The sequence below is a fragment of the Bufo bufo genome, chromosome 7, assembly GCF_905171765.1.
Source record: "Bufo bufo chromosome 7, aBufBuf1.1, whole genome shotgun sequence".
NCBI lineage: Eukaryota > Metazoa > Chordata > Amphibia > Anura > Bufonidae > Bufo > Bufo bufo.
In genome coordinates, this window is record NC_053395.1 from 144,483,836 (window position 1) to 144,511,497 (window position 27,662).

The 27,662-nt window shown below is 42.3% G+C and overlaps 1 protein-coding gene across 2 annotated transcripts in view; it reads left to right on the forward strand.

Moving 5' to 3' along the window:
* LOC121008346 (queuosine salvage protein-like) overlaps positions 1–27,662 on the forward strand; it is a 99,905-nt gene that overhangs the window by 16,140 nt on the left and 56,103 nt on the right. For both annotated transcript variants that reach the window (XM_040440814.1, XM_040440815.1), the window contains exon 2: positions 25,073–25,421. In XM_040440814.1, the coding sequence (XP_040296748.1) occupies positions 25,085–25,421 (337 nt within the window). In that variant the 5' untranslated portion in view covers positions 25,073–25,084. The remainder of the gene's footprint in view (positions 1–25,072; positions 25,422–27,662) is intronic.

Sequence of the window (27,662 nt, forward strand, 5' to 3'; positions counted from 1 at the left end):
TCCTTATAATTTGGAGTTCTAGTGGTAGGAGTGTTAGTAGGGATCAGCATCATCAGTCTGAGACATCCCCCTTCGCTCCACCAAGCCTATTTTGTAGAGAATTTTAATATAAAACAATAAACTGTTTTTAACGTACTTTATTTAGGCAGTAAACACAGATCCACGGACATGAGCCAAACGGATCCGTCCTGAATTACAATGCAAGTCAATGGGGACGGATCCGTTTGACGTTGACACAATATGGTGCAATCGCAAACGGATCCGTCCCCCATTGACTTTCAATGTAAAGTCAGGAGTCCCTTTTATACCATCGGATCTGAGTTTTCTCCAATCCGATGGTATATTTTAACTTGAAGCGTCCCCCATCACCATGGGAACGCCTCTATGTTAGAATATACCATCGGATTTGAGTTAGATCGTGAAACTCAGATCCGACAGTATATTCTAACACAGAGGCGTTCCCATGGTGATGTGGACACTACACATTGGTGGCCAGTGCGGCCGGCCCCCTCCCTCCCTCCCCTGTAGTTAACACATTGGTGGCCAGTGCGGCCGGCCCCCCCTCCCTCCCCTGTAGTACTGTAGATTCATTGGTGGCCAGTGGGCCCCCCTTCCATGCTCCATTCAGAGGTCCGTATGTGTTTTGCAGATCCATGGATCGGATCCGCAAAACACATACAGACGTCTGAATGGAGCCTTACAGGGGGGTGATCACCCCATATAGACTACCTGATCACCCCCTGTCATTGATCACCCCCTTGTAAGGCTGGCTCCATTCAGAGGTCCGTATGTGTTTTGCGGATCCATGGATCGGATCCGCAAAACACATATGGACGTCTGAATGGATCCTTACAGGGGGGTGATCAATGACAGGGGGGTGATCACCCCATATAGACTCCCTGATCACCCCCCTGTCATTGATCACCCCCCTGTAAGGCTCCATTCAGACATTTTTTTTCTTACAAAGTCTCATATTCCACTAACTTGTGACAAAAAATAAAATCTCACATGAACTCACCATACCCCTCACGGAATCCAAATGCGTAAAAATTTTTAGACATTTATATTCCAGACTTCTCACGCTTTAGAGCCCCTAAAATGCCAGGGCAGTATAAATACCCCACATGTGACCCCATTTTGGAAAGAAGACACCTCAAGGTATTTTGTGAGGGGCATGGCGAGTTCATGTAAAATTTTATTTTTTGTCACAAGTTAGCGGAAAGGGAGACTTTGTGAGAAAAAAATAAATTTCCGCTAACTTGTAATAAAACAAATATATATTGTGGCTCACCCGTATCTGTCAATGTGGTTAGGGTGCTCTGCTTTTTGGATGAATCACCTATTCATCCGGCAAAGTGACTTAGAATTAGTTAACAATAAAAGCAGGCACTCACCAGCTGGCTAGTCTAATAAGTAGTAGCTTTATATAATAATATAAAATTTACAATAAAAAGTATACATAAAATGTTTAACATATAATGCACTGGGGGTAATTAGAACACTGTGGTATCTTGCTTTGGTTGGCTAACTGAATGGAAATTGGGCTTTGGGTCTATGGGTGTATAGAATACATATAATCAATTCATATAAATCAAATAAGTGTCCTGTGTAAGATAACACAAATACAAATACAAAACTCAAATGTCCTTCTGTGAACAAAAACCTGTGAAGAATAAAATGAAGATCCTGTGGAAAATGAGTGAAAAAAAGTATATATACTATTAATAAATTTTGAGTGAATATAGTGTTAAATAAGGTCGTGCATAGACCCAATAGCGATTCCTCAAATGGGGTATATATTGTTTCAATTCAGTACCAATTCCTCTATGCGTTAGGCAGTAGGGCTTAGGTAAAGAGTGATCGGGTTTTGGAACTGGGGCGTCCCCCTAGTTCTTCAAACCCTCTTACCTTGCCCTTGGTTAAGGCTAGACTCTTTAGGGGTGCCTCTCTCCTAAACGCTAGGGTCCTTGGTGCAGGATCCAATAGTGTGAGAATTTTCTCTCGCCGGTCTCAGCGTTCCACGAAGGTGCTTCCTTGCGTCTCAGCAATCAGGAAGTGATCTCTCAAGTTCTCGTGGTCTCGCGTAGTCTCGCGATAGGTTGGTCCAGCTAAATTTGCACTGGATTGTAGATGCAGACTAGACGATATTCTTCCAACTGTTTGTATATTCGGATTAAGGTGGGTAATTACTCGCAGGAACCAGCCAGACGCGTTTCGAGGGTCCTAATATGTTATACATTGGATATTCAGCATTAGCAGGTGGTGTCTCTATATTTTTAATCTGATAAATATATCCTATCTTTAATGATTAGAGCTTATCTTCTCTTTTTCCTCCCCCTATACTTCATAAAAGGAAAAAGAGAAGATAAGCTCTAATCATTAAAGATAGGATATATTTATCAGATTAAAAATATAGAGACACCACCTGCTAATGCTGAATATCCAATGTATAACATCTAGAGATATCTTTGATGAGAAGGAGGAGTTATAAGTGATGGGGACTCATGAAGATGAATGTGGGAGAAGATTTTGACACAAAACGCACCGAAAACGCATATGCGGTTTTTTAGCTATCTGGTGCGGTTTTGATGCGTCTTTTTATATTTTTTATATTTTCTTATATTTTTTGTGTCCTTTGCGTTTTTCAACTCTCAGGACGCTTTTTATGTTATCTAGACCTTGGAGGATTGTTTAAATACCTGGAATTATTATGGAAAAGGAGTAAATAAGTAATTGTTATCCCAGATTCAGATATTTAAGGATCCCAAATTAGAGCTTATATATTTGTACTATTTATATTCTTATACATACTTTTAAATTATATTCCTATATATTCTTATATACACTTTTAAATTGTATCTTAAATAATAAAGATTAGCAAATTATTTAGTAAGACAAATAGTCTATACATATATATTTAAGTAGTACTTTGCACTGAAGATTTAACTTAATTAGAACAAGTGAAAACCATGTCGGAGTTGGGTGGGACCTCAGAGAACCATATTATATAAGTAAGAAGGGTAACACTCGCACTATAGCCACTGAGGAAGAGGGAGGACCCTCGAAACGCGTCTGGCTGGTTCCTGCGAGTAATTACCCACCTTAATCCGAATATACAAACAGTTGGAAGAATATCGTCTAGTCTGCATCTACAATCCAGTGCAAATTTAGCTGGACCAACCTATCGCGAGACTACGCGAGACCACGAGAACTTGAGAGATCACTTCCTGATTGCTGAGACGCAAGGAAGCACCTTCGTGGAACGCTGAGACCGGCGAGAGAAAATTCTCACACTATTGGATCCTGCACCAAGGACCCTAGCGTTTAGGAGAGAGGCACCCCTAAAGAGTCTAGCCTTAACCAAGGGCAAGGTAAGAGGGTTTGAAGAACTAGGGGGACGCCCCAGTTCCAAAACCCGATCACTCTTTACCTAAGCCCTACTGCCTAACGCATAGAGGAATTGCTACTGAATTGAAACAATATATACCCCATTTGAGGAATCGCTATTGGGTCTATGCACGACCTTATTTAACACTATATTCACTCAAAATTTATTAATAGTATATATACTTTTTTTCACTCATTTTCCACAGGATCTTCATTTTATTCTTCACAGGTTTTTGTTCACAGAAGGACATTTGAGTTTTGTATTTGTATTTGTGTTATCTTACACAGGACACTTATTTGATTTATATGAATTGATTATATGTATTCTATACACCCATAGACCCAAAGCCCAATTTCCATTCAGTTAGCCAACCAAAGCAAGATACCACAGTGTTCTAATTACCCCCAGTGCATTATATGTTAAACATTTTATGTATACTTTTTATTGTAAATTTTATATTATTATATAAAGCTACTACTTATTAGACTAGCCAGCTGGTGAGTGCCTGCTTTTATTGTTAACTAATTCTAAGTCACTTTGCCGGATGAATAGGTGATTCATCCAAAAAGCAGAGCACCCTAACCACATTGACAGATACAGGTGAGCCACAATATATATTTGTTTTATTGCTATTTTATTCACCTAATATTGTTGAGCTCCCCAGTACTTGTCAGTATGGACATCTGGCAGTTTATAGAAAACCAGAATACAAGGTTGGAGACTTTTATTTTTGAAGAAACCAACACCAATAACTTTGGATCTAATGAGAAATCCGTCACAGAGTCCTTTAGAGAGCTGGAAACACTGCTGATAAGGCAATTAAAGCAGAAATGGGAAATTAAATCATTGGGGAAATACCTGGAATTAGGTATTATACCCAAGGGTTTACAGCTATCTAAGAACCCAGTGACAGATTTATTAAGTGACTCATTCAGGGAAGAATGGGATAATCTCCTGATGAAACAATCTATAGCACTAGTAGAACTAATTATCAAGAGAAGAAATAAAATCCTGGAAGAAACTACAGAAAAAATCCTAAAAATTAGGGAATTATTACAGACATTCCCCATTAGTGAAGAAATCACTAATTGGCAACAAAGGATTTGCAAAAATTTAGGATTGATAGAACAGGAGATAGTTAGTAAAAAAAGTAAGAAATTGAAGAAAAATACTAGAAAAGAAATAGATAAATATTCATCAGGAGAAAACCAAGATCTAATTAATATAAATGAAGATGCCACTAGAGAGGATAGAGAGGATAGACAATATGAGTATGAAATCCCAGTAAGAAATAGATATGAACCGATTATGAACAATCATTTTTTAGATGGGACCCCTCCACACCACAAAACGAAAACGCGCCAAATACAACACACAACATCAGAACGGGCGAAATCCCCTCTGATGATGAATCATCATCGGGAGATGGGGCACCAATACAACCTGAGACACAGGGACTATCATCAAGAAACCAAACACAACCCGAGGGAGGGGAATTACCAGGGAGGGAGGGAGAGTTATATCCCGAATCGGTATCAACATCATCACGATCAAAGGGGACAAGGAGGGGAAAGAGAAAGGGGAAGAAGGCAATACAGAAACTGAATACCCAAAAAGAGTTAGATCCAATCATAAACTTGAGTAAAACATCTCTGACGCCAACCCAGATTCAATTATTGAACAAGGGATTAAAATTTGCCCCTACAGCACAAGCTAGCAAATTTGATATCTATATTGGAATAGAGAAATTTGTTAGAAAATTGTGCCTTAAAAAATATTTTATGAAGAACCCCATAATTGCGAATTCCACTGAAAACAATATGTTTGTCCATACCAAACTGAAGTTAGCAAGCAAAATGTACCCAAGACAACAGATAGGCCATGAGATGGCAGCCTTTAAAAAATCTGTGGAAACAGATATTAGGAAATTAAATGTGAATAGAAGATTAGGCAATAATGTGACCACTCAAGAAATACAGGCCATAAAACAACTACAAAAATCTGAAAATATCACTATACGACCTGCGGACAAGGGAGGGGCCATCGTTATTCTGGAGACTGAAAAGTATGAAGCAGAATGTCTTAGACAGCTATCAGACGCTGCTACATACTCCAGACTATCGAAGGACCCCACTAATGAATATAGTAAGGAACTGACAAACTATGCCAGAGATGGGTGGGAAAAGGGTATCCTAAATGATCATGAGTTTAAATACATTACCAAAACTCAACATAGAATGCCAATATTCTATTGTTTGCCCAAAGTTCACAAAGATCAAGTGAACCCCCCAGGAAGACCAATCATCTCTGGCATAGGCTCTTTAACCTCAAATTTGTCAGAATATATAGATAAACTCCTACAACCTAGTGTAAAAAAGAATTTTGCATACATTAGAGACACAACGCAGGTCATACAAATAGTGGAAGGTCTTAAATATGAGGCAAACTGGATATTGGGGACCTTAGATGTAAGTTCCCTATATACGGTCATTAATCATGATCAGGGAATAGAAGCATTAAGAAATCAATTGAATGCTCATAGCAATTTTGGGGAGCAACAGATAGACTTTATAGCAGATGGAGTGAAATTCATTTTGACCCATAATTATTTTTCCTATAACCAGGATTATTATCTCCAGACTAGGGGAACTGCCATGGGTACCAGGTTTGCCCCTAGTTATGCAAACTTATTCATGGCTAAATGGGAAGAAGAGCAGATTCAGCACATGGTAGGGGCAGACCTGGTACTCTGGCATAGATTCATTGACGATATCCTATTTATCTGGAGAGGTACGAAAGAGGATCTAGATTTATTTTTAGAAAAACTGAACAATAATATTTATAACCTTAGCTTCTCAAGGAATCTGAGTGAAGAAAAAATAGAATTCCTAGATTTACTAATCAGAGTACAAGATAACCAATTAATATGCAGCACATTCCAGAAAGAGGTATCCCGTAACAGCTACATCCTTTTTTCAAGCTGCCATCTACCTAGATGGCTGCTTGAAGTCCCAATGGGACAATTTAGGAGGATAAAAAGAAACTGCACGGATGAAGCAGATTTTGATAGGGAGGCCCAGTCATTGAAAAAGTGTTTCTTAGGGCTCATTCAGACGGCCGTATGCTGTCAGCAAAAATACTGAATGCGATCCGTTTTTTTGCGGATCCGCAAAAAAAATGAAACATGTCCTATACTTGTCCGTGAAAATCAGGACATGGCCCCATTGAAGTCTATGGGTCCGCAAAAATACTGAATGCTATCCGTTTTTTTGCAGATCCGTTTTTTTGCGGATCCGCAAAAAAACGGATAGCATTCAGTATTTTTGCGGACAGCATACGGCCGTCTGAATGAGCCCTTAGATAAAGAATATCCCAATAATGTATTGGATAAAGCACTGATCAAGGTACAGAATATAGATAGAAATACCTTCTTTGTAGAAAATATAAAAGAAGATAAAGAAGGAGATCAGTTTAGAATTATACTACCCTTTAATAAACAACACAAACAAATAGAGGGGATAGTAAGGAAACACTGGCACCACCTATTGAATGACAAACTAATAGGCCCTCTAATTGGTAATGGTCCCCAAATCACATATACTAGAGCACAAAACCTATCCTTAAAGGTAGCACCATCAGTCAAGAATAGAAATAAAGAGAATAAAACATCTATCCAAAGTTGGCTGAATCTCAGTGGCTTCTATAGATGTGGAAGTTGTGGAATCTGCAAACTTACATCATTCCCTAGGAAGACCACTGAGATTCAATCAAGGGTAAATTCCTTTACGTGGAAAATTAAAGAATTTTTGACCTGTAGCTCAAAGAATATACTGTATATAATAGAATGCCAATGCAAGAAACAGTATATTGGGAGGACCAAACGCACCTTAAAAAAGAGGTTGGCAGAACATGTGACTAACATAAAAAATGGTTATGAAAAACACTCCCTGTCATTACATTATAAACAATGTCACAATAAAGACCCAAAAGGTATGGTTTTCATGGCCTTCGAAAAGGTGGATCTACACTGGCGAGGTGGAGACCATATTGCTAGGATGTCGAGGCAGGAATCCAGGCGAATTTTTGATTTCCAAACCCTCCTCCCACGGGGACTGAACTCAGACTTTGAGTTATTTGGTTTCCTATAGACTCTAGGGAGGGATGCCCCCCTCTGACGGGACATCCTGTGTTTAGCTATTTTATGGCACCAGGATCTCCCCTCGGTGGCGGGCCTTCCTCCCCCTATACTTCATAAAAGGAAAAAGAGAAGATAAGCTCTAATCATTAAAGATAGGATATATTTATCAGATTAAAAATATAGAGACACCACCTGCTAATGCTGAATATCCAATGTATAACATCTAGAGATATCTTTGATGAGAAGGAGGAGTTATAAGTGATGGGGACTCATGAAGATGAATGTGGGAGAAGATTTTGACACAAAACGCACCGAAAACGCATATGCGGTTTTTTAGCTATCTGGTGCGGTTTTGATGCGTCTTTTTATATTTTTTATATTTTCTTATATTTTTTGTGTCCTTTGCGTTTTTCAACTCTCAGGACGCTTTTTATGTTATCTAGACCTTGGAGGATTGTTTAAATACCTGGAATTATTATGGAAAAGGAGTAAATAAGTAATTGTTATCCCAGATTCAGATATTTAAGGATCCCAAATTAGAGCTTATATATTTGTACTATTTATATTCTTATACATACTTTTAAATTATATTCCTATATATTCTTATATACACTTTTAAATTGTATCTTAAATAATAAAGATTAGCAAATTATTTAGTAAGACAAATAGTCTATACATATATATTTAAGTAGTACTTTGCACTGAAGATTTAACTTAATTAGAACAAGTGAAAACCATGTCGGAGTTGGGTGGGACCTCAGAGAACCATATTATATAAGTAAGAAGGGTAACACTCGCACTATAGCCACTGAGGAAGAGGGAGGACCCTCGAAACGCGTCTGGCTGGTTCCTGCGAGTAATTACCCACCTTAATCCGAATATACAAACAGTTGGAAGAATATCGTCTAGTCTGCATCTACAATCCAGTGCAAATTTAGCTGGACCAACCTATCGCGAGACTACGCGAGACCACGAGAACTTGAGAGATCACTTCCTGATTGCTGAGACGCAAGGAAGCACCTTCGTGGAACGCTGAGACCGGCGAGAGAAAATTCTCACACTATTGGATCCTGCACCAAGGACCCTAGCGTTTAGGAGAGAGGCACCCCTAAAGAGTCTAGCCTTAACCAAGGGCAAGGTAAGAGGGTTTGAAGAACTAGGGGGACGCCCCAGTTCCAAAACCCGATCACTCTTTACCTAAGCCCTACTGCCTAACGCATAGAGGAATTGCTACTGAATTGAAACAATATATACCCCATTTGAGGAATCGCTATTGGGTCTATGCACGACCTTATTTAACACTATATTCACTCAAAATTTATTAATAGTATATATACTTTTTTTCACTCATTTTCCACAGGATCTTCATTTTATTCTTCACAGGTTTTTGTTCACAGAAGGACATTTGAGTTTTGTATTTGTATTTGTGTTATCTTACACAGGACACTTATTTGATTTATATGAATTGATTATATGTATTCCATACACCCATAGAGCCAAAGCCCAATTTCCATTCAGTTAGCCAACCAAAGCAAGATACCACAGTGTTCTAATTACCCCCAGTGCATTATATGTTAAACATTTTATGTATACTTTTTATTGTAAATTTTATATTATTATATAAAGCTACTACTTATTAGACTAGCCAGCTGGTGAGTTTCCGCTAACTTGTGCCAAAAAAAATAAATTGCCATGCCCCTCACGGAATATCTTGGGGTGTCTTCTTTCCAAAATGGGGTCACATGTGGGGTATTTATACTGCCTTGGCATTTTAGGGGCCCTAAAGCGTGAGAAGAATCTGGAATCCAAATGCCCTCCTAAAAGATACTCATTGGAATTTGGGCCCCTTTGCGCACCTAGGCTGCAAAAAAGTGTCACACGTGGTATCGCTGTACTAGGGAGAAGTTGGGCAATGTGTTTTGGGGTGTCTTTTTACATATACCCATGTTGGGTGAGAGAAATATCTCTCTATAATGACAACTTTGTATAAAAAAAATGGGAAAAATTGACTTTTAGAGAGATATTTTTTCTCACCCAGCATGGGTATATGTAAAAATACACCCCAAAACACATTGCCCTACTTCTCCTGAGTACGGCAATACCACATGTGTGACAATTTTTTGCAGCCTAGGTGGGCAAAGGGGCCCAAATTCCAATGAGTACATTTAGGATTTTACAGGGCATTTTTTACACATTTGGATTCCAGACTTCTTCTCACGCATTAGGGCCCCTAAAATGCCAGGGCAGTATAACTACCCCACAAGTGACCCCATTTTGGAAAGAAGACACCCCAAGGTGTTTCGTGATGGGCAAGTTAGTGGAATATGAGACTTTGTAAGGAAAAAAAATATATATAATTTTTCTAACTTGTGACAAAAAATAAAAAGTTCTATGAACTCACTATGCCCATCAGTGAATACCTTAGGGTGTCTACTTTCCGAAATGGGGTCATTTGTGGGGTGTTTGTACTGTCTGGCCATTGTAGAACCTCAGGAAACATGACAGGTGCTCAGAAAGTCAGAGTTGCTTCAAAATGCGGAAATTCACATTTTTGTACCATAGTTTGTAAACGCTATAACTTTTACCCAAACCATTTTTTCCCTAACGCCTCCACAACGGCACTTATTGGGAGGAGTGTCTCCGCCTCGGACAGGAAACAACGACGTAGAAGCAGAAGATTTAAGAACCTCCTCCCCTTTACCTAGTCAGTCATTGTTTCCTGTCCGACGGAAGACGTGGAAGCCGCTCCTGTAGCAGGAGTATCTTTTCTTCCGCCCAGCCTCACCTCGGTCCTGGGGTTCTCCTCACTTTCATGTGGGAGGGCTGGAGCAGGGAGCAGGCCCTCGGGGACGCATGGCCTCCCTTCCCGTTCCTTGGAGTAAGTCCTGGTTGCAGGCGTCCCCGGGCGCATGCGCGGTAGTTTCCAGGAACTATTGCGGGATCCGACGTCCGGCGTGTGACGTCAGCGGGTGAGATTCTCCTTGGGCAAGAGAATCTCGCGAGAGGCGGAGCTCCAGCGGCGCGATTTTTAAAAAGAGTTCCTCAGACACAGCGTCCTCGTGCTACACATAACGATGCAAAGCCCTGGAGATATGGACACCGCTAGAAAACCCGTGGATCCCGGTAAGCCTCCTCCCAGAGGAGAAATATGCTTAAAAGTGTGTGTTTCTGATTCTTACCCAAGTATGTACACACTTGGTGCCTGCTGCTTTCCACCACCGGTGAAGGGTCTGGCCTCTTAAAACACTCTACTGGTCTCTAAATATACCCCATTCTTTTGTATTGATCTTAGGCCAGAGAGACCGCGACCCTGAAACCGCCTGGTGGAATTTGGCACGGAAAAAATGGGGCATTTGTCGCAAAGCACTCTCCTCCAAGTCAAAGAAACCTCTGTGCCCCAAGTGCACAGAAAAAATTGTCTCAGAGGAATCCCCTTCCCTTCTCGAGTCCATGAGGTCAATAATTAAGGAAGAGGTAAATGCGGCAGTAGACCTAAGAATGCCGTCATCCCCAAGACCATCCACCTCTCAAAGATCCCTAACCTCTGACGCCGGGTTTGAATGGGATGAAGGGGAAATCTTTTCCGAGGTAGTCTCCTCCTCTGAAGACGACTCGGGTAAACCCCTCTTTCTGCCGGAAGAGACAGATGGATTCTTAAAAATCATCCGAGCAACTATGAACATCGAGGAGGTGAAGGAGGCTCACTCTGTACAAGACCGAATGTACCAGGGGTTAGGGGAAAGGAAGAAAAGAACCTTCCCCATTCATAATAACGTCAAGTCCCTTATTGCTAGGGAACGGAAAGATCCAGAAAGAAGGGTTGCTATATCGGGTGCCTTCAAACGCAAATACCCCTTTGATGATGCTGATTCTAACCTATGGGAAAAAAAACCAAAGGTAGATGCACCTGTAGCTCGTATCTCTAAAAGAACCTCGCTACCCTTTGAGGATACTGGCCTCCTCAGAGACCCCATGGACAAAAAGTGTGAGAGCCTCCTAAAGAAATCATGGGAGACTAACACAGCTATGCTGCGACCAAGTATAGCTTCCACCTGTACTGCAAGAACACTCTCAGTATGGCTGAACCAGCTAGAGGATCACCTGGCGGCGGGTACCCCGCGAGAAGAAATCCTGGCTTCCCTACCAGCTCTAAAGAAGGCATCTAATTTTCTTGCCGATGCATCTGCAGACTTAGTAAAGTTTTCTGCCCGGTCAGCAGCCTTATCGAATGCCACAAGAAGAGCCGTCTGGCTCCGCACCTGGTCAGGGGACGCAAGCTCAAAGAATCGCCTATGCTCCATCCCGTGTGAAGGCGATAGACTATTTGGGTCCACCTTGGATGATATTCTAGATCAAGCGGCGGACAAGAAGAAGGGCTTCCCTATAGAGAACCGCTATTTCCATCAGAGGTGCTGCTTTCGGAATCAAAGAAAGCCCAAAGGAGATACTAAGAAAAAAGAAAGTTCAAAGGGGTGGCAGCCCTCCAGAGGTAGGGGTAGAGGGTTTCTCTTTAACCCCGAGAATGCTTCATCCTCAAAACAATGAAGCAAGACATCAAGTGGGGGGCAGACTAATCCACTTTGCTGCCGTCTGGGAAAATATAGGAGCATCTCCCTGGGTAGTGGACACCCTAAGTCATGGCTTAAAGTTAGAGTTTCTGTCAATACCCACAGATCATTTCATGATCAACAAAATCCTGCCTCATCAAGAAAAACAATCTTGCCTAGAGTCAGAAATTACGTCACTCATTCAGAAAGGAGTAATCTGTCAGGTTCCTGCGGAAGAACAGGGAAAAGGGTTTTACTCCCCTGTCTTCTTAATCCAAAAACCCAACAAGACCTATCGACTAATAATTAACTTAAAAGGCTTAAACAAGTTTATCGTTTACAAACGCTTCAAGATGGAGTCAGTGAGATCCACCATAAATGTCCTGCCCCAAGACTGCTTCATGGCGACCATGGACCTTCAGGACGCCTATTACCACGTCCCGATTGCTGTGGCCCATCAAAAGTATTTGAGAATCGCTATCTATATAAATAACCGGCTCTGTCATTTTCAGTTCATAGCCCTTCCCTTTGGGCTTTCCTCAGCCCCAAGGGTGTTTTCAAAAGTTATGTCTGATGTCGTCAAAGCCCTTCACCTAAGAGGCATCCAAATTATACCTTAGGGTATTTTCACACTTGCGGCAGGACGGATCCGACAGGCTGTTCACCATGTCGGATCCGTCCTGCGGCTGTTTCGCCGTGCCCCCGGGCCGCCGCTCCGTCCCCATTGACTATAATGGGGATGGGGGCGGAGCTCCGGCGCAGCACGGCGGTGCACGGCTTAAGGCCGCCGGACTAAAATTACTGCATGTCAGGTTTTTTAGTCCGGCGGCTTTCTCCGTGCACCGCCGTGCTGCGCCGGAGCTCCGCCCCCATCCCCATTATAGTCAATGGGGACGGAGCGGGGGCACGGCGAACAGCCACAGGACGGATCCGACATGGTAAACAGCATGTCGGATCCGTCCTGCCGCAAGTGTGAAACTAGCCTTACCTGGATGACTTTCTGGTAGTTGCTCCCTGTGAAGAGACCCTTCTGTCGCACCTAGCAGACGTTCAGAAATTTTTTACCACCCTTTTTACCAAAGTCAGACTTAAATCCAGCACAAAGCAAAACCTTTTTAGGGGTAACATTAGATTCCCATCGATTAATGTCTTTTCTTCCACAGATCAAACAGATCGAGCTCCAGGAAAAAGTCTCGCTTTTCTGCAGTCAAAGATCCACAACGATAAGGAACCTCATGACCATTCTAGGTATCCTTACGTCCACGATCCAGTCAGTAAGGTGGGCCCAACACCACACAAGACCACTTCAGGCGTTCCTCCTATCTTCCTGGGATGGCACCTCCTCGGCCCTAGAAAAGCGAGTATTGATTCCGAAATCGGTAAAAACATCTCTTCTGTGGTGGAGAATCAGAAAACACCTTCAGACGGGTGTTTCCTGGAGACCAGGAGATCAAATGATCATAACCACAGACGCCAGCAGCATCGGCTGGGGGGGTCACTCAGGCGGGAAAGTGGTCCAAAGCACTTGGGGAGCGGATCTACTACAAGCCTCCTCCAACTTAAAAGAACTCTCAGCGGTATACAAGGTCATGGTCGCTCTCTTTACGCCTACATCACCAAAAAGTATAAAAGTCTTCTCAGACAATACTACCGCGGTCGCCTATTTAAACAAACAGGGAGGAACCAGGAGTCGCTCCCTAGCAGCCGTAAGCAAAAAAATCTTCTCCTGGGCAGAGAGCAACCTGATTTCCCTTACAGCCTTACATGTCAGAGGAGAAGAAAATACTTTGGCCGACTTCCTCAGCCGTCAAACTCTGAAAGAAGGAGAGTGGTCCCTAAATCCACAAATATTTCACCAATTGTGTCTCAAGTGGGGGACTCCAGAAATAGATCTGTTTGCGACAAAGTCCAACAAACAGACCAAACAGTTCTGTTCCCTCTCCCAAAGGGACCAGCCACTATGGATAGATGCCCTATCCCGACCATGGCCAAACTGCCTTCTCTATGCCTTTCCTCCCTTCAGCCTAATATCGAAGACTCTGATAAAGGTACAGGAAGAGAAGGCCATGGTAATCTTTATAGCCTCTCACTGGCCGAGAAGATCCTGGTTCCCCTTGCTACTTCACCTTTCAGCGGGGGAATCCTGGGTCCTCCCATCCATTCCGGATCTCCTTCATCAAGGCCAAGTAGATCACCCAAGCGTCAAAAACTTGAACCTGAGGGCCTGGAGACTGAACGCAACACTTTAAGAAAGAAAGGACTCTCGGATTCAGTTATCTCTACTCTTATGCTCAGCCGGAAACCCATAACATCCAGAATTTATATGCGGACCTGGAAAGCCTTTCAGAAATTCGCGGGTGACGCAATTTTGCCCAACATTCCTCAAATTCTGCAGTTCCTTCAAGCCGGACTTGACAAAAGCCTCAGGCCAGCAACCCTTAGAGTGCAGGTATCAGCCCTTAGTGTGTTTTTGGACGTCAAGTTGTCAGAATTCTCTTTAATAAAGCGTTTTCTCAAGGGCACAACGAGGAAGACTCCTGTAGCCCGTCCTACCATTGCTCCCTGGGATCTTAACTTAGTACTGTCTGTACTAATTTCTCCCTCATTTAAACCTATAGAAGATATATCCCTGAGACTTCTAACGTTGAAGACAGTATTCCTTACGGCCATTACAACGGCTAGAAGAGTCGGGGAGATCCAAGCCTTCTCATATAAACCTCCTTATCTGACAATCTTTGATGATCGCATAATTCTGAAACATTGCTCAGCCTTCCTACCTAAGGTAGTGTCTAGATTTCACTGCGAACAAGAAATATCGCTGCCCTCGTTCTGTCCTTCACGAACCTCGGAAAAGGAGAAGAATTACCACAACTTGGATGTAAGAAGGGTGGTAATCTGTAACCTCAACAGAACTTCATCGTTCAGGCACTCAGACCAACTGTTCTTACAGTATCAAGGGCCCAACAAAGGTCACGGGGCAAGCAAACCTACGATATCCAGATGGATAAAAAATATGATCCAGTTAGCTTACCTGCAGAAAGATCTCCAACCCCCGGTTGGAATAAGGGCCCACTCCACCAGAGCAGTATCATCCTCATGGGCGGAGGCAGCATCAGTATCATTAGAACAGATATGTAGAGCCGCAACCTGGGCCAATCCTATGACTTTTTTCAATCACTATAGGCTGGATATCCTTAAGAACCAGGACTTATCATTTGGGCGCAGGGTACTTTCTGCTGCTGTCCCTCCCTAAATCCTATTACTCTGTTAATCCTCCAATAAGTGCCGTTGTGGAGGCGTTAGGGAAAATAAATAATTACTCTTACCGGTAATTGGTTTTTCCAATAGCCTCCACAACGGCACTGGGATTCCCTCCCTAAAATATTATTACATGGGTCTAAGTTTTGAAAAGACTTATTGTTTTCCTTCTAATGATGTAATTGTCCTTGGTTATTAATACATGATTTATCTTGGCATCACTTCTGTGTCCTCTCTTATTGACTGACTAGGTAAAGGGGAGGAGGTTCTTAAATCTTCTGCTTCTACGTCGTTGTTTCCTGTCCGAGGCGGAGACACTCCTCCCAATAAGTGCCGTTGTGGAGGCTATTGGAAAAACCAATTACCGGTAAGAGTAATTTTTTATTTTTTTATCAAAGACATGTAGAACAATAAATTTAGAGAAAAATTTATATAGAAATTTATTTTAAAAAAAATAAATAATTACAACTGAAAGTGAAAAATGTCATTTTTTTTGCAAAAATTTCGTAAAATTTCAATTAATAACAAAAAAAGTAAAAATGTCAGCAGCAATGAAATACCACCAAATGAAAGCTCTATTAGGCCTCATGCACACGACCGTATTTTTTTGCGGTCCGCAAAAACGGGTTCCGTTTTTCCGTGACCGTTTTTTCGTCCGTGGGTCTTCCTTGATTTTTGGAGGATCCACGGACATGAAAAAAAAGTTTTTGCGGAGCCAAACGGATCCGTCCTGAATTACAATGCAAGTCAATGGGGACGGATCCGTTTGACGTTGACACAATATGGTGCAATTTCAAACGGATCCGTCCCCCATTGACTTTCAATGTAAAGTCAGGAGTTACTATACCATAGGATCGGAGTTTTCTCCAATCCGATGGTATATTTTAACTTGAAGCGTCCCCATCACCATGGGAACGCCTCTATGTTAGAATATACCGTCGGATTTGAGTTACATCATGAAACTCCAATCCGACAGTATATTCTCACACAGAGGCGTTCCCATGGTGATGGGGACGCTTCAGGTTAGAATATACTAAAATAACTGTGTACATGACTGCCCCCTGTAGTTAACACATTGGTGGCCAGTGTGGCCCCCCCCCCCCCCTCCCCTGTAGTTAACTCGTTGGTGGCCAGTGGGCCCCTCCCTCCCCTGTAGTTAACTCGTTGGTGGCCAGTGGGCCCCCCTCCCTCCCCTGTAGTTAACTCGTTGGTGGCCAGTGGGCCCCTCCCTCCCCTGTAGTTAACTCGTTGGTGGCCAGTGGGCCCCCCTCCCTCCCCTGTAGTTAACTCGTTGGTGGCCAGTGGGCCCCCCCTCCCTCCCCTGTAGTTAACTCGTTGGTGGCCAGTGGGTCCTCTCCCCTCCCTCCCCCTCCTAATTAAAATATCCCCCCCTATCATTGGTGGCAGCGGAGAGTACCGATCGGAGTCCCAGTTTAATCGCTGGGGCTCCGATCGGTAACCATGGCAACCAGGACGCTACTGCTGTCCCGGTTGCCATGGTTACTTAGCAATTTGTAGAACCATTATACTTACCTGCGAGCTGCGATCTCTGCGTCCGGCCGGGAGCTCCTCCTACTGGTAAGTGACAGGTCTGTGCGGCGCATTGCTTAATGACCTATCACTTACCAGTAGGAGGAGCTCCCGGCCGGACGCAGAAATCGCAGCTCGCAGGTAAGTATAATGGTTCTAAAATTGCTAAGTAACCATGGCAACCGGGACTGCAGTAGCGTCCTGGTTGCCATGGTTACCGATCGGAGCCCCAGCGATTAAACTGGGACTCCGATCGGTACTCTCCGCTGCCACCAATGATAAGGGGGAGATTTTAATTAGGAGGGGGAGGGTGGGGAGAGGGCCCACTGGCCACCAACGAGTTAACTACAGGGGAGGGAGGGGGGCCGGCCACACTGGCCACCAACGAGTTAACTACAGGGGAGGGAGGGGGGCCCACTGGCCACCAACGAGTTAACTGCAGGGGAGGGGGGGGGCCGGCCGCACTGGCCACCAATGTGTTAACTACAGGGGGGGGCCCACTGGCCACCAATGTGTTAACTACAGGAAAGGGGGGCTGCCCCCTGCTGCCTGGCAGCACCTGCCAGGCAGCAGGGGGCAGTCATGTACACAGTTCTTTTAGTATATTCTAACCTGAAGCGTCCCCATCACCATGGGGACGCCTCTGTGTTAGAATATACTGTCGGTTCTGAGTTTTCACGAAGTGAAAACTCAGCTATGAAAAAGCTTTTATGCAGACGGATCTTCAGATCCGTCTGTATAAAAAGTAACCTACGGATCACGGACACGGATGCCAATCTTGTGTGCATCTGTGTTCTTTCACGGACCCATTGACTTGAATGGGTCCATGAACCGTTGTCCGTCAAAAAAATAGGACAGGTCCTATTTTTTTGACGGACAGGATACACGGATCACGGTCTCGGCTGCAAAACGGTGCATTTTCCTATTTTTCCACGGACCCATTGAAAGTCAATGGGTCCGCGAAAAAAAAACGGCACAACGGCCACGGATGCACACAACGGTCGAGTGCATGAGGCCTTAGTTAGAAGAAAAGGAGGTAAAATTCATTTGGGTGGTAAGTTGTATGACCGAGCAATAAACCGTGAAAGTAGTGTAATGCAGAATTGTAAAAAGTGGTCTGGTCATTAAGGGTGTTTAAGCTAGGGGGGCTGAGGTGGTTAAAAAGTGGTTTTTGGAAATTTTCCGAAAAATTTCAAGATTTGCTTCCATTCTTCTAAGTCTTCTAACGTCCCCAAAAAATAAAATGTCATTTTCAAAATGATCCAAACATGAAGTAGACATATGGGGAATGTAAAGTAATTTCTATTTTTGAATGTATTACTATCTATTATGAAAGTAGAGAAATTTAAATTTGGAAATTTTTCAAAATGTTTGGTAAATTTGGTATTTGTTTATGAATAAAAATGGTTTTTTTTACTTATTTTTACCACTGTGAAGTACAATATGTGATGAGAAAACATCTCACAATGGCCTGTATAAGTAAAAGCGTTTTAAAGTTATCACCACATAAAGTGACACATGTCAGATTTGCAAAAAATGGCCTGGGCAGGAAGGTGAAAACAGGCCCGGGGTTGAAGGGGTTAATAGGGTTGGTCATGCTGACAGAGATTCTTTAACTCCTTAAAGACACAGCCTTATTTCACCTTAAAGAGGACCTTTCACCAGAGGAAAGCCTCTAAACTAACTATACAGAAGTGTAGAGCAGCGCCCAGGGATCCCGCTGCACTTACTGTTATCCCCGGGCGCCGCTCCGTTCGCCCGGTATAGCCTCCAGTATGTAAGTAGTTAGGCTCCACCCACTTGATCCTGCCGGCGTCTTCTTCTCCTATGCTGTAGCGCTGGCCAATCGCAGCGCTCAGGCTCGTTAAGGACCAGGCCATTTTTTGCAAATCTGACCACTGTCACTTTAAGTGGTGATAACTTTAAAACGCTTGGACTTATCCAGGCCATTCTGAGATTGTTTTTTCGTCACATCTTGTACTTCATGACACTGGTAAAAGTGAAGTAAAATATAATAATTTTTATTTATAAAAAAAATACCAAATTTACCAAAAATTTATAAAAAAAAATACCAAATTTCCAAGTTTTAATTTCTCTACTTCTATAATACATAGTAATACCTAAAAAAAATTGTTATTACTTTACATTCCCCATATGTCTACTTCATGTTTGGATCATTTTGGAAATGATATTTTATTTTTTGGGGATGTTACAGAAATTTTCAAAAACCCAATTTTTAGGGACCAGTTCAGGTCTGAAGTCACTTTGCGAGGCTTACATAATAGAAAGCACCCAAAAATTACCCCTTCTATAGACAACTACACCCCTCAAGGTATTCAAAACTGATTTTACAAACTTTATTAATCCTTTAGGTGTTCCACAAGAATTAATGAAAAATAGAGATACAATTTTAAAAAATTCACTTTTTTGGCAGATTTTCCATTTTAATATTTTTTTTCCAGTTACAAAGCAAGGGTTAACAGCCAAACCAAACTCAATATTTATGGCCCTGATTCTGTAGTTTACAGAAACACCCCATTTGTGGTCGTAAACCGCTGTACGGGCACACGGCAGGGCGCAGAAGGAAAGGAATGCCATACGGTTTTTGGAAGGCAGATTTTGCTGGACTGTTTTTTTTTTACACCATGTCCCATTTGAAGCCCCCTTAATGCACCCCTAGAGTAGAAACTCCAAAAAAGTGACCCCATTTTAGAAACTACTGGATAGGGTGGAAGTTTTGTTGGTACTAGTTTAGGGTACATATGATTTTTGTTTGCTCTATATTTCACTTTTTGTGAAGCAAGGTAACAAGAAATAGCTGTTTTGGCACCGTTTTTATTTTTTGCTATTTACAACATTCATCTGACAGGTTAGATCATGTGGTATTTTTATAGACCAGGTTTTCACGGACGCGGCGGTTTTATTGGCTCTATTTTGGGGTGCGTGTGACTTTTTGATCGCTTGCTATTACACTTTTTGTGATGTAAGGTGACAAAAAATGGTTTATTTAGCACCGTTTTTATTTTACAATTTTTACGGTGTTCATCTGAGGGGTTAGGTCATGTGATATTTTTATAGATACGGACGCGGCGATACCTAATATGTATACTTTTTATTTATTTATGTAAGTTTTACACAATAACAGCTTTTTTAACCACTTGCCGCACACGTAACGCCGATAGGCGTCCGGGCGGCGGCTCTCTCAGGCTCAGCGACGCCTATTGGCATCATCTCGTGTGAGCCAAGATTTCCTGTAAACGCGCGCTCACAGGAGCGCGCGTTCACAGGATCGCGAAGTAAACAAGTTGAACTACAGCCTGCCAGCAGCGATCATTCGCTGGCAGGCTGTAGATGCGATTTTTTTTTTTTTAACATCAGAAAGGTATATTAGACGCTGTTTTGTTAACAGCGTCTGATATACCTGCTACCTTGTCCTCTGGTGGTCCCTTTTGCTTGGATCGACCACCAGAGGACACAGGCAGCTCTGTAAGTAGCACCAAGCACCACACTACACTACACCCCCCCCTCACTTATTAACCCCTGATCACCCCATATAGAGTAGACTCCCTGATCACCCCCCCTGTCATTGATCACCCCCCTGTAGGGCTCCATTCAGACGTCCGTATGTGCTTTGCGGATCCGCAAAACACGGACACCGGCAATGTACTTTCCGCATTTTGCGGATCCGCACATTGCCAGAACTATATAGAAAATGCCTTTTCTTGGGGGTATGGTGAGTTCATGTAAAATTTTATTTTTTGTCACAAGTTAGTGGAATATGAGACATTGTAAGAAAAAAAAAAAACAATTTCCGCTAACTTATGCCAAAAAAAATAATCTTCTATGAACTCGCCATGCCCCTCACGGAATACCTTGGGGTGTCTTCTTTCCAAAATGGGGTCACTTGTGGGGTATTTATACTGCCCTGGCATTTTAGGGGCCCTAAAGCATGAGAAGTAGTTTGGAACCAAATGCGTAAAAATGCCCTGTGAAATCCTAAAGGTACTCATTGGAATTTGGGCCCCTTTGCGCACCTAGGCTGCAAAAAAGTGTCACACATGTGGTATCGCCGTACTCAGAAGAAGTAGGGCAATGTGTTTTGGGGTGTATTTTTACATATACCCATACTGTGTGTGAGAAATATCTCTGTAAATGACAACTTTTTTAATTTTTTTATACAAAATTGTCATTTTACAGAGATATTTCTCTCACCCAGCATGGGTATATGTAAAAATACACCCCAAAACACATTGCCCTACTTCTTCTGAGTACGGCAATACCACATGTGTGACACTTTTTTGCAGGCTTTACAGGGTTGCTCACAATTTAGCCCCGCCCAAAATGCCAGAACAGTAAACACACCCCACAAATGACCCCATTTCGGAAAGTAGACACCCCAAGGTATTCCCTGAGGGGCATAGTGAGTCCGTGGGAGATTTTTATTTTTTTTTGCCAGAAGTTAGCAGAAATGGAAACTTTATTATTATAATTTATTTCCTCAGAAAGTGTCATTTTCCGCTAACTTGTGAAAAAAAATTAAATCATACATGAACTCACCATGCCCCTCCGCGAATACTTTGGGGTGTCTTCTTTCTAAAATTGGGTCATTTGGGGGGTATTTATACTATCCTGGCATTCTAGCACCTCAAGAAACATGACAGGTGCTCAGAAAGTCAGAGCTGCTTCAAAATGCTGAAATTCACATTTTTGTACCATAGTTTGTAAACTCTAACTTTTGCGCAAACCAATAAATATACACTTATTGTTTTTTTTTTATCAAAGACATGTAGCACAATAAATTCTGACACAAACTTGTAAAGAAATGTAATTATATTTGAACAATTTTACCAGAAAAAGTTAATAATACACTTTTTCTGAGAAAATTGCGGTCTATTTTGATTAATATCAGAAAAAAGAAAAATGTCAGCAGCAAATACCACCAAAAGAAAGCTGTATTTGTGAGAAGAAAAGGAGGTAAAATTCATTTGGGTGCCAAGTTGCATGACTGAGCAATAAACCGTTAAAGTTGTGAAGTGCCGATTTGTAAAAAAAAAGGGCCTGGTCACTAGGGGGGATATAAACCTGTGGTCCTTAAGTGGTTAAAACAAAAAAAAAATTGTTTTAGTGTCTCCATATTCTGAGCCATAGTTTTTTTTTTTTTTGGGCGATTGTCTCAGGTAGGGGCTCATTTTTTGCGGGACGAGGTAACGGTTAGATTGATACTATTTTGGTGGGCAAACGCCTTTTTGATCGATTGCTGTTGTACTTTTTGTGATGTAAGGTGACAAAAAAATTGTTTATTTAGCACAGTTTTTATTTTTTACGGTGTTCATCTGAGGGGTTAGGTCATGTGATATGTTTATAGAGCCGGTCGATACGGACGCGGCGATACCTAATATCGGCAATTTTTTACCAATTTTTTTTTAACTTTATTTGGGGGAAATGACGTTTTTGTTTATTTTTACTTGAAACTTTAAATTTTTTGGGGGGAAAACTTATTTTTTCAACTTTTATTTTTTCAGTTTTTTTTTTTTGTCCCACTTTGGGACTTGAACTTTTGTGGGTCTAATCCTTTACAATGCATTCCAATACTTCTGTATTGGAATGCATTGGCTGTATGAGTAATACAGTGAGTATTACTCATACAGCTTCTGGCCTGTGAGATCCAGGGGGCTGCCTTCCATGCCATCGGATCTCCCCTACAGCCGCGTGGGGACCCGATGGCACCGCCACACGCCGCCACCGCAATAGGTAAAAGCCGCAAACCGCAGGTCTGAATTGACCTGCGGTTTGCGGCGAACGCCGACATGGGGGGGGGGGGTCACGGGACACCCCCCCCCCCCCCCGCGCATTTAGCCGAGGTGCCTGCTCAATGATTTGAGCAGGCAACGGCTTCCGATCACCGTCCACCGGGAGGCGGTGATCAGAAATGCACAGGGCGTACAGGTACGCCCTGTGTCCTTAAGTACCAGGACATAAGGGCGTACCTGTAGGCCCTGAAGAGGTTAAGTATTTCCTACCCTTTTGCTTCTGCAGTTTTAGGTATTTCGTTACATAGCAGCTGCAAATTGCCATTCTTTTTTGAATATGATGTCTTGTTCCCATATCTGACCTCTCCTGAACAGTCTAAGCTGATTTATGACCAAATCAAAGTTCAGCTGTGGTCATAAATCAGTTAGAAGTTAGTTAATTCAGTCATTATTATTTATTAGACTTATTCCGCACTGCTTTACAGATATTATTATCACAGGTTGTCCCCAGTGGAGCTCACTATCTAAATTCCCTATCAGCATGTCTTTGGAGTGTGGCAGGAAACCCACGCAAACACGGGGAGAGCATACAAACTCCATGCAGATGTTGTCCTTGGTCAGATTTTTACATAGGACCTCAGTGCTGTGAATGCCAGTGTGCAGCTTTCAGTGTACTGTGATACATAGAAGCTGCAGCCAAACGGTGCATATTTTCCTTTTGCAAAAAAGGGGCATCAAAACTTTGTGACAGACACAATGATTTCAACTGTCATCCCTTGTGCTAATATGAGGTGGCTTCCAAGTACTTACAGTTTAATGGTGGCAGTCTGCAGCTGAGAAGAGTCAGCATATTCACGATTGCCCGCTCTCCCAGCTTGCACCCCAGTAATTGGCAGTTCTCTCCTTAAGTTTTCTACCCAGCTGCTAACAGATAGCTAATATAACATATCTACTTCCTGACCCACTTACAAGAAGGAAAAGCTGAGCATGCACAGCTCTCTTTACACATTAGTAGTATGGAGATGGAGGCACTCCACGTAATATGGCGCTATTATAAGGCACGGTATTCCCCACTAGAAGCATTGCAGAATACCTCTGTACCATCTGATGGACCATGCCAACTGTGATGAAAGTACATTTTTTGTTTTGATTAAAATCGGATTGTACCACTCTCAAGAGCCTAAAGAAAACCCAAATGGGTATTCCCATCTGAGACATTTATTGCAGTTTGACATTATAGGTCATAAATGTCTGACGGGTGGGGGTTCCACTTCTGGGGCATCCACTGTCAGAGGATATGAGTGACCCCATTCAGCACTCTAGAGAGGAGGAGACTGTGTATCCATGTGCTTCTCTGAGTTGTACTTTCTGGGAGTTCTTCTCCCTCCAATATGGAAGATAAGGAACCTCACCTATCATATATTGAACGACCATTAACCATTTGTGCACTGCACAGTACTTCTTTTGAAGTACAGTGTAACTGAATATTTCTTTATTTTATACTAATGGGGTATTATCTGCCCAATGGGGTCCCTTAGAATCTATTAGAGAGCTCCAAATATGTAAACCACCTTGAAGTGCATATGTTACATTTCCACATGACATGCCATAAATGTCTGATCATGGGGGTCCATAGACTTCAGTAGAAAATAACCAGTTACCTGTTTGAGGCCACTAAACCACCATCATGTGCAGTTGGGGTTTAGGGTCCCAAACCTGCCCATAGCATGCCTCCTACCGTTCGAAAAGCCCAGAAAGGGACAACAATCGTGGTGGACCATGGAATGCCTCCAACTACACCCAGTGCCCATATGCCCAAAACTCTACTTTCTCTTCAACTGCTGCACCCTTTGTACTTTGACAGGGCCAGGTGTGATAATGTTTTCCCTGCCCAGCCCTGTCAATCAAAGTACAGAGGGCGCGGCGGTTGCAGAGAGAGCCCCTGCCTCTCCTAGAGGCTTATTTGCATACATTAGAACATCATATTTCTCAGCAATGTGGACACATATGAACATGGGACCAACACAGATGTCTTCAGCTGCCAAGTGCACATGTAACAGGTCAGCCAGTGTCATAGGTACAAATCTGCTGACAGATGCCCTTTAATAACAAGCTCTAAGAGGGTGCAGCTGATCCACCATAACTGTATGCAGATTACAGCGAAGCACAGCTGAAGCGAGTCGCCTAGATTTACTAATGTCTAGAATCTGCCTAAAAAGTTGTGCAAATTGTCGCAATTTCGGTTTCTACACTTTTTTCTGACTTGCATGAACAAGGGGGTTTAGCCTAAGATGCCCGTTTTGCACCACGATTCTGGCATAAAATTTAGTCTCAAGGTAAACCAACCAAAAGTGTATCCTGCACCAGATTTATTATCCAGCCTGAACTAAGCTTACACCATCTATAGGATTGTGCTTTAAAAAACCCTATGAAAACACCATTCCATTCTCTCTTTAGACAGACAGACTGCAGAATGGCAGCTCCACTTGGACCCAGAGAGACTGGCAAGTTTGTCACTGAGAACAGCAAGCATGTGTTTGTGGACACGGAGGGTGTGCGCTCCCTCGCTGAGAAGCTCTTTGACAAGATTGGGCGGAAGGAGATCACACTGAAAGGATGGAAATCTCTTCATGAATTGAACCCACAGGGCTCTGGGGAAGATGCTGTCAACTGGGTGTTTTTTGCAGACACTTTGAACTTCTCCTTCTGGTCGGAACACGAAGATAAAAAGTTCTTAGTGAAGTACAAGGGGAAGGAGTACAGTGGCTACTGGTCATTCTGTGCTGCCATGAATAGAGCCCTGGATGAAGGTTAGTACTGCGCTAATAATGTGCTCAGGTGGCTATTATTTGCTGTCCAGGTTTTATATTGTGGGAGTTCTTACTTATGCCTTAACCCCTTAAGGACCGGGCTCATTTTCACCTTAAGGACCGGGCTCATTTTCACCTTAAGGACCAGGCCATTTTTTGCAAATCTGACCAGTGTCACTTTAAGTGCTCATAACTTTAAAACGCTTTGACTTACCCAGGCCGTTCTGAGATTGTTTTTTCGTCACATATTGTACTTCATGACACTGCTAAAATTGGGTCAAAAAAGTTAATTTTTTTGCATAAAAAAATACAATTTTTACCGTAAATTTTGAAAAATTAGCAAATTTCAAATTTTCAGTTTCTCTACCTCTGTAATACATAGTAATACCCCCAAAAATTGTGATGACTTTACATTCCCCATATGTCTACTTCATGCTTGAATTGTTTTGGGAATGATATTTTATTTTTTGGGGATGTTATAAGGCTTAGAAGTTTAGAAGCAAATCTTGAAATTTTTCAGAAATTTACAAAAACTCAATTTTTAGCGACCAGTTCAGGTCTGAAGTCACTTTGCGAGGCTTACATAATAGAAACCACCCAAAAATGACCCCATCTAAGAAACTACACCCCTCAAGGTATTCAAAACTGATTTTGCATACATTGTTAACCCTTTAGGTGTTGCACAAGAGTTATTGGCAAATGGGGAGGAAATTTGAGAATTTCATATTTTTGTCAAATTTTTCATTTTAACCCATTTTTTCCACTAACAAACCAAGGGTTAACAGCCAAACAAGACTGTATCTTTATTGCCCTGACTCTGCCGTTTACAGAAACACCCAATATGTGGCCGTAAACTACTGTACGGCCACACAGCGGGGCGTAGAGTGAAAGGTGCACCATATGGTTTTTGGAAGGCTGATTTTTATGGACTGGTTTTTTGACACCATGTCCCATTTGAAGCCCCCTGATGCACCCCAAGAGGAGAAACTCCCTAAAAGTGACCCCATCTAAGAAACTACACCCCTCAAGGTATTCAAAACTGATTTTACATACGTCGTTAACCCTTTAGGTGTTGCACAAGAGTTATTGGCAAATGGGGATGAAATTTGAGAATTTCATTTTTTTGCCTAATTTTCAATTTTAACCCATTTTTTCCACTAACAAAGCAAGGGTTAACAGCCAAACAAGATTGTATCTTTATTGCCCTGACTCTGCCGTTTACAGAAACACCCCATATGTGGCCGTAAACTACTGTACGGCCACACAGCGGGGCGTAGAGTGAAAGGTGCACCATATGGTTTTTGGAAGGCTGATTTTTATGGACTGGTTTTTTGACACCATGTCCCATTTGAAGCCCCCTGATGCACCCCAAGAGGAGAAACTCCCTAAAAGTGACCCCATCTAAGAAACTACACCCCTCAAGGTATTCAAAACTGATTTTACATACGTCGTTAACCCTTTAGGTGTTGCACAAGAGTTATTGGCAAATGGGGATGAAATTTGAGAATTTCATTTTTTTGCCTAATTTTCAATTTTAACCCATTTTTTCCACTAACAAAGCAAGGGTTAACAGCCAAACAAGATTGTATCTTTATTGCCCTGACTCTGCCGTTTACAGAAACACCCCATATGTGGCCGTAAACTACTGTACGGGCACACAGTAGGGCGTAGAGTGAAAGGTGCGCGGTTTGGTTTTTGGAAGCCAGATTTTGCTGGACTGGTTTTTTGACACCATGTCCCATTTGAAGCCCCCCTGATGCACCCCTAGAGTAGAAACTCCATAAAAGTGACCCCATCTAAGAAACTACACCCCTCAAGCTATTCAAAACTGATTTTACAAACTTTGTTAACCCTTTAGGTGTTGCACAAGATTTAATGGAAAATAGAGACACAATTTCAAAATTTCACATTTTTGGCAGATTTTCCATTTTAATATTTTTTTTCCAGTTACAAAGCAAGGGTTAACAGCCAAACAAAACTCAATATTTATGGCCCTAATTCTGTAGTTTACAGAAACACCCCATATGTGGTCGTAAACCGCTGTATGGGCACACGGCAGGGCGCAGAAGGAAAGGAATTCCATACGGTTTTTGGAAGGCAGGTTTTGCTGGACTGTTTTTTTTGACACCATGTCCCATTTGAAGCCCCCCTGATGCACCCCTAGAGTAGAAACTCCAAAAAAGTGACCCCATTTTAGAAACTACGGGATAGGGTGGCAGTTTTGTTGGTACTAGTTTAGGG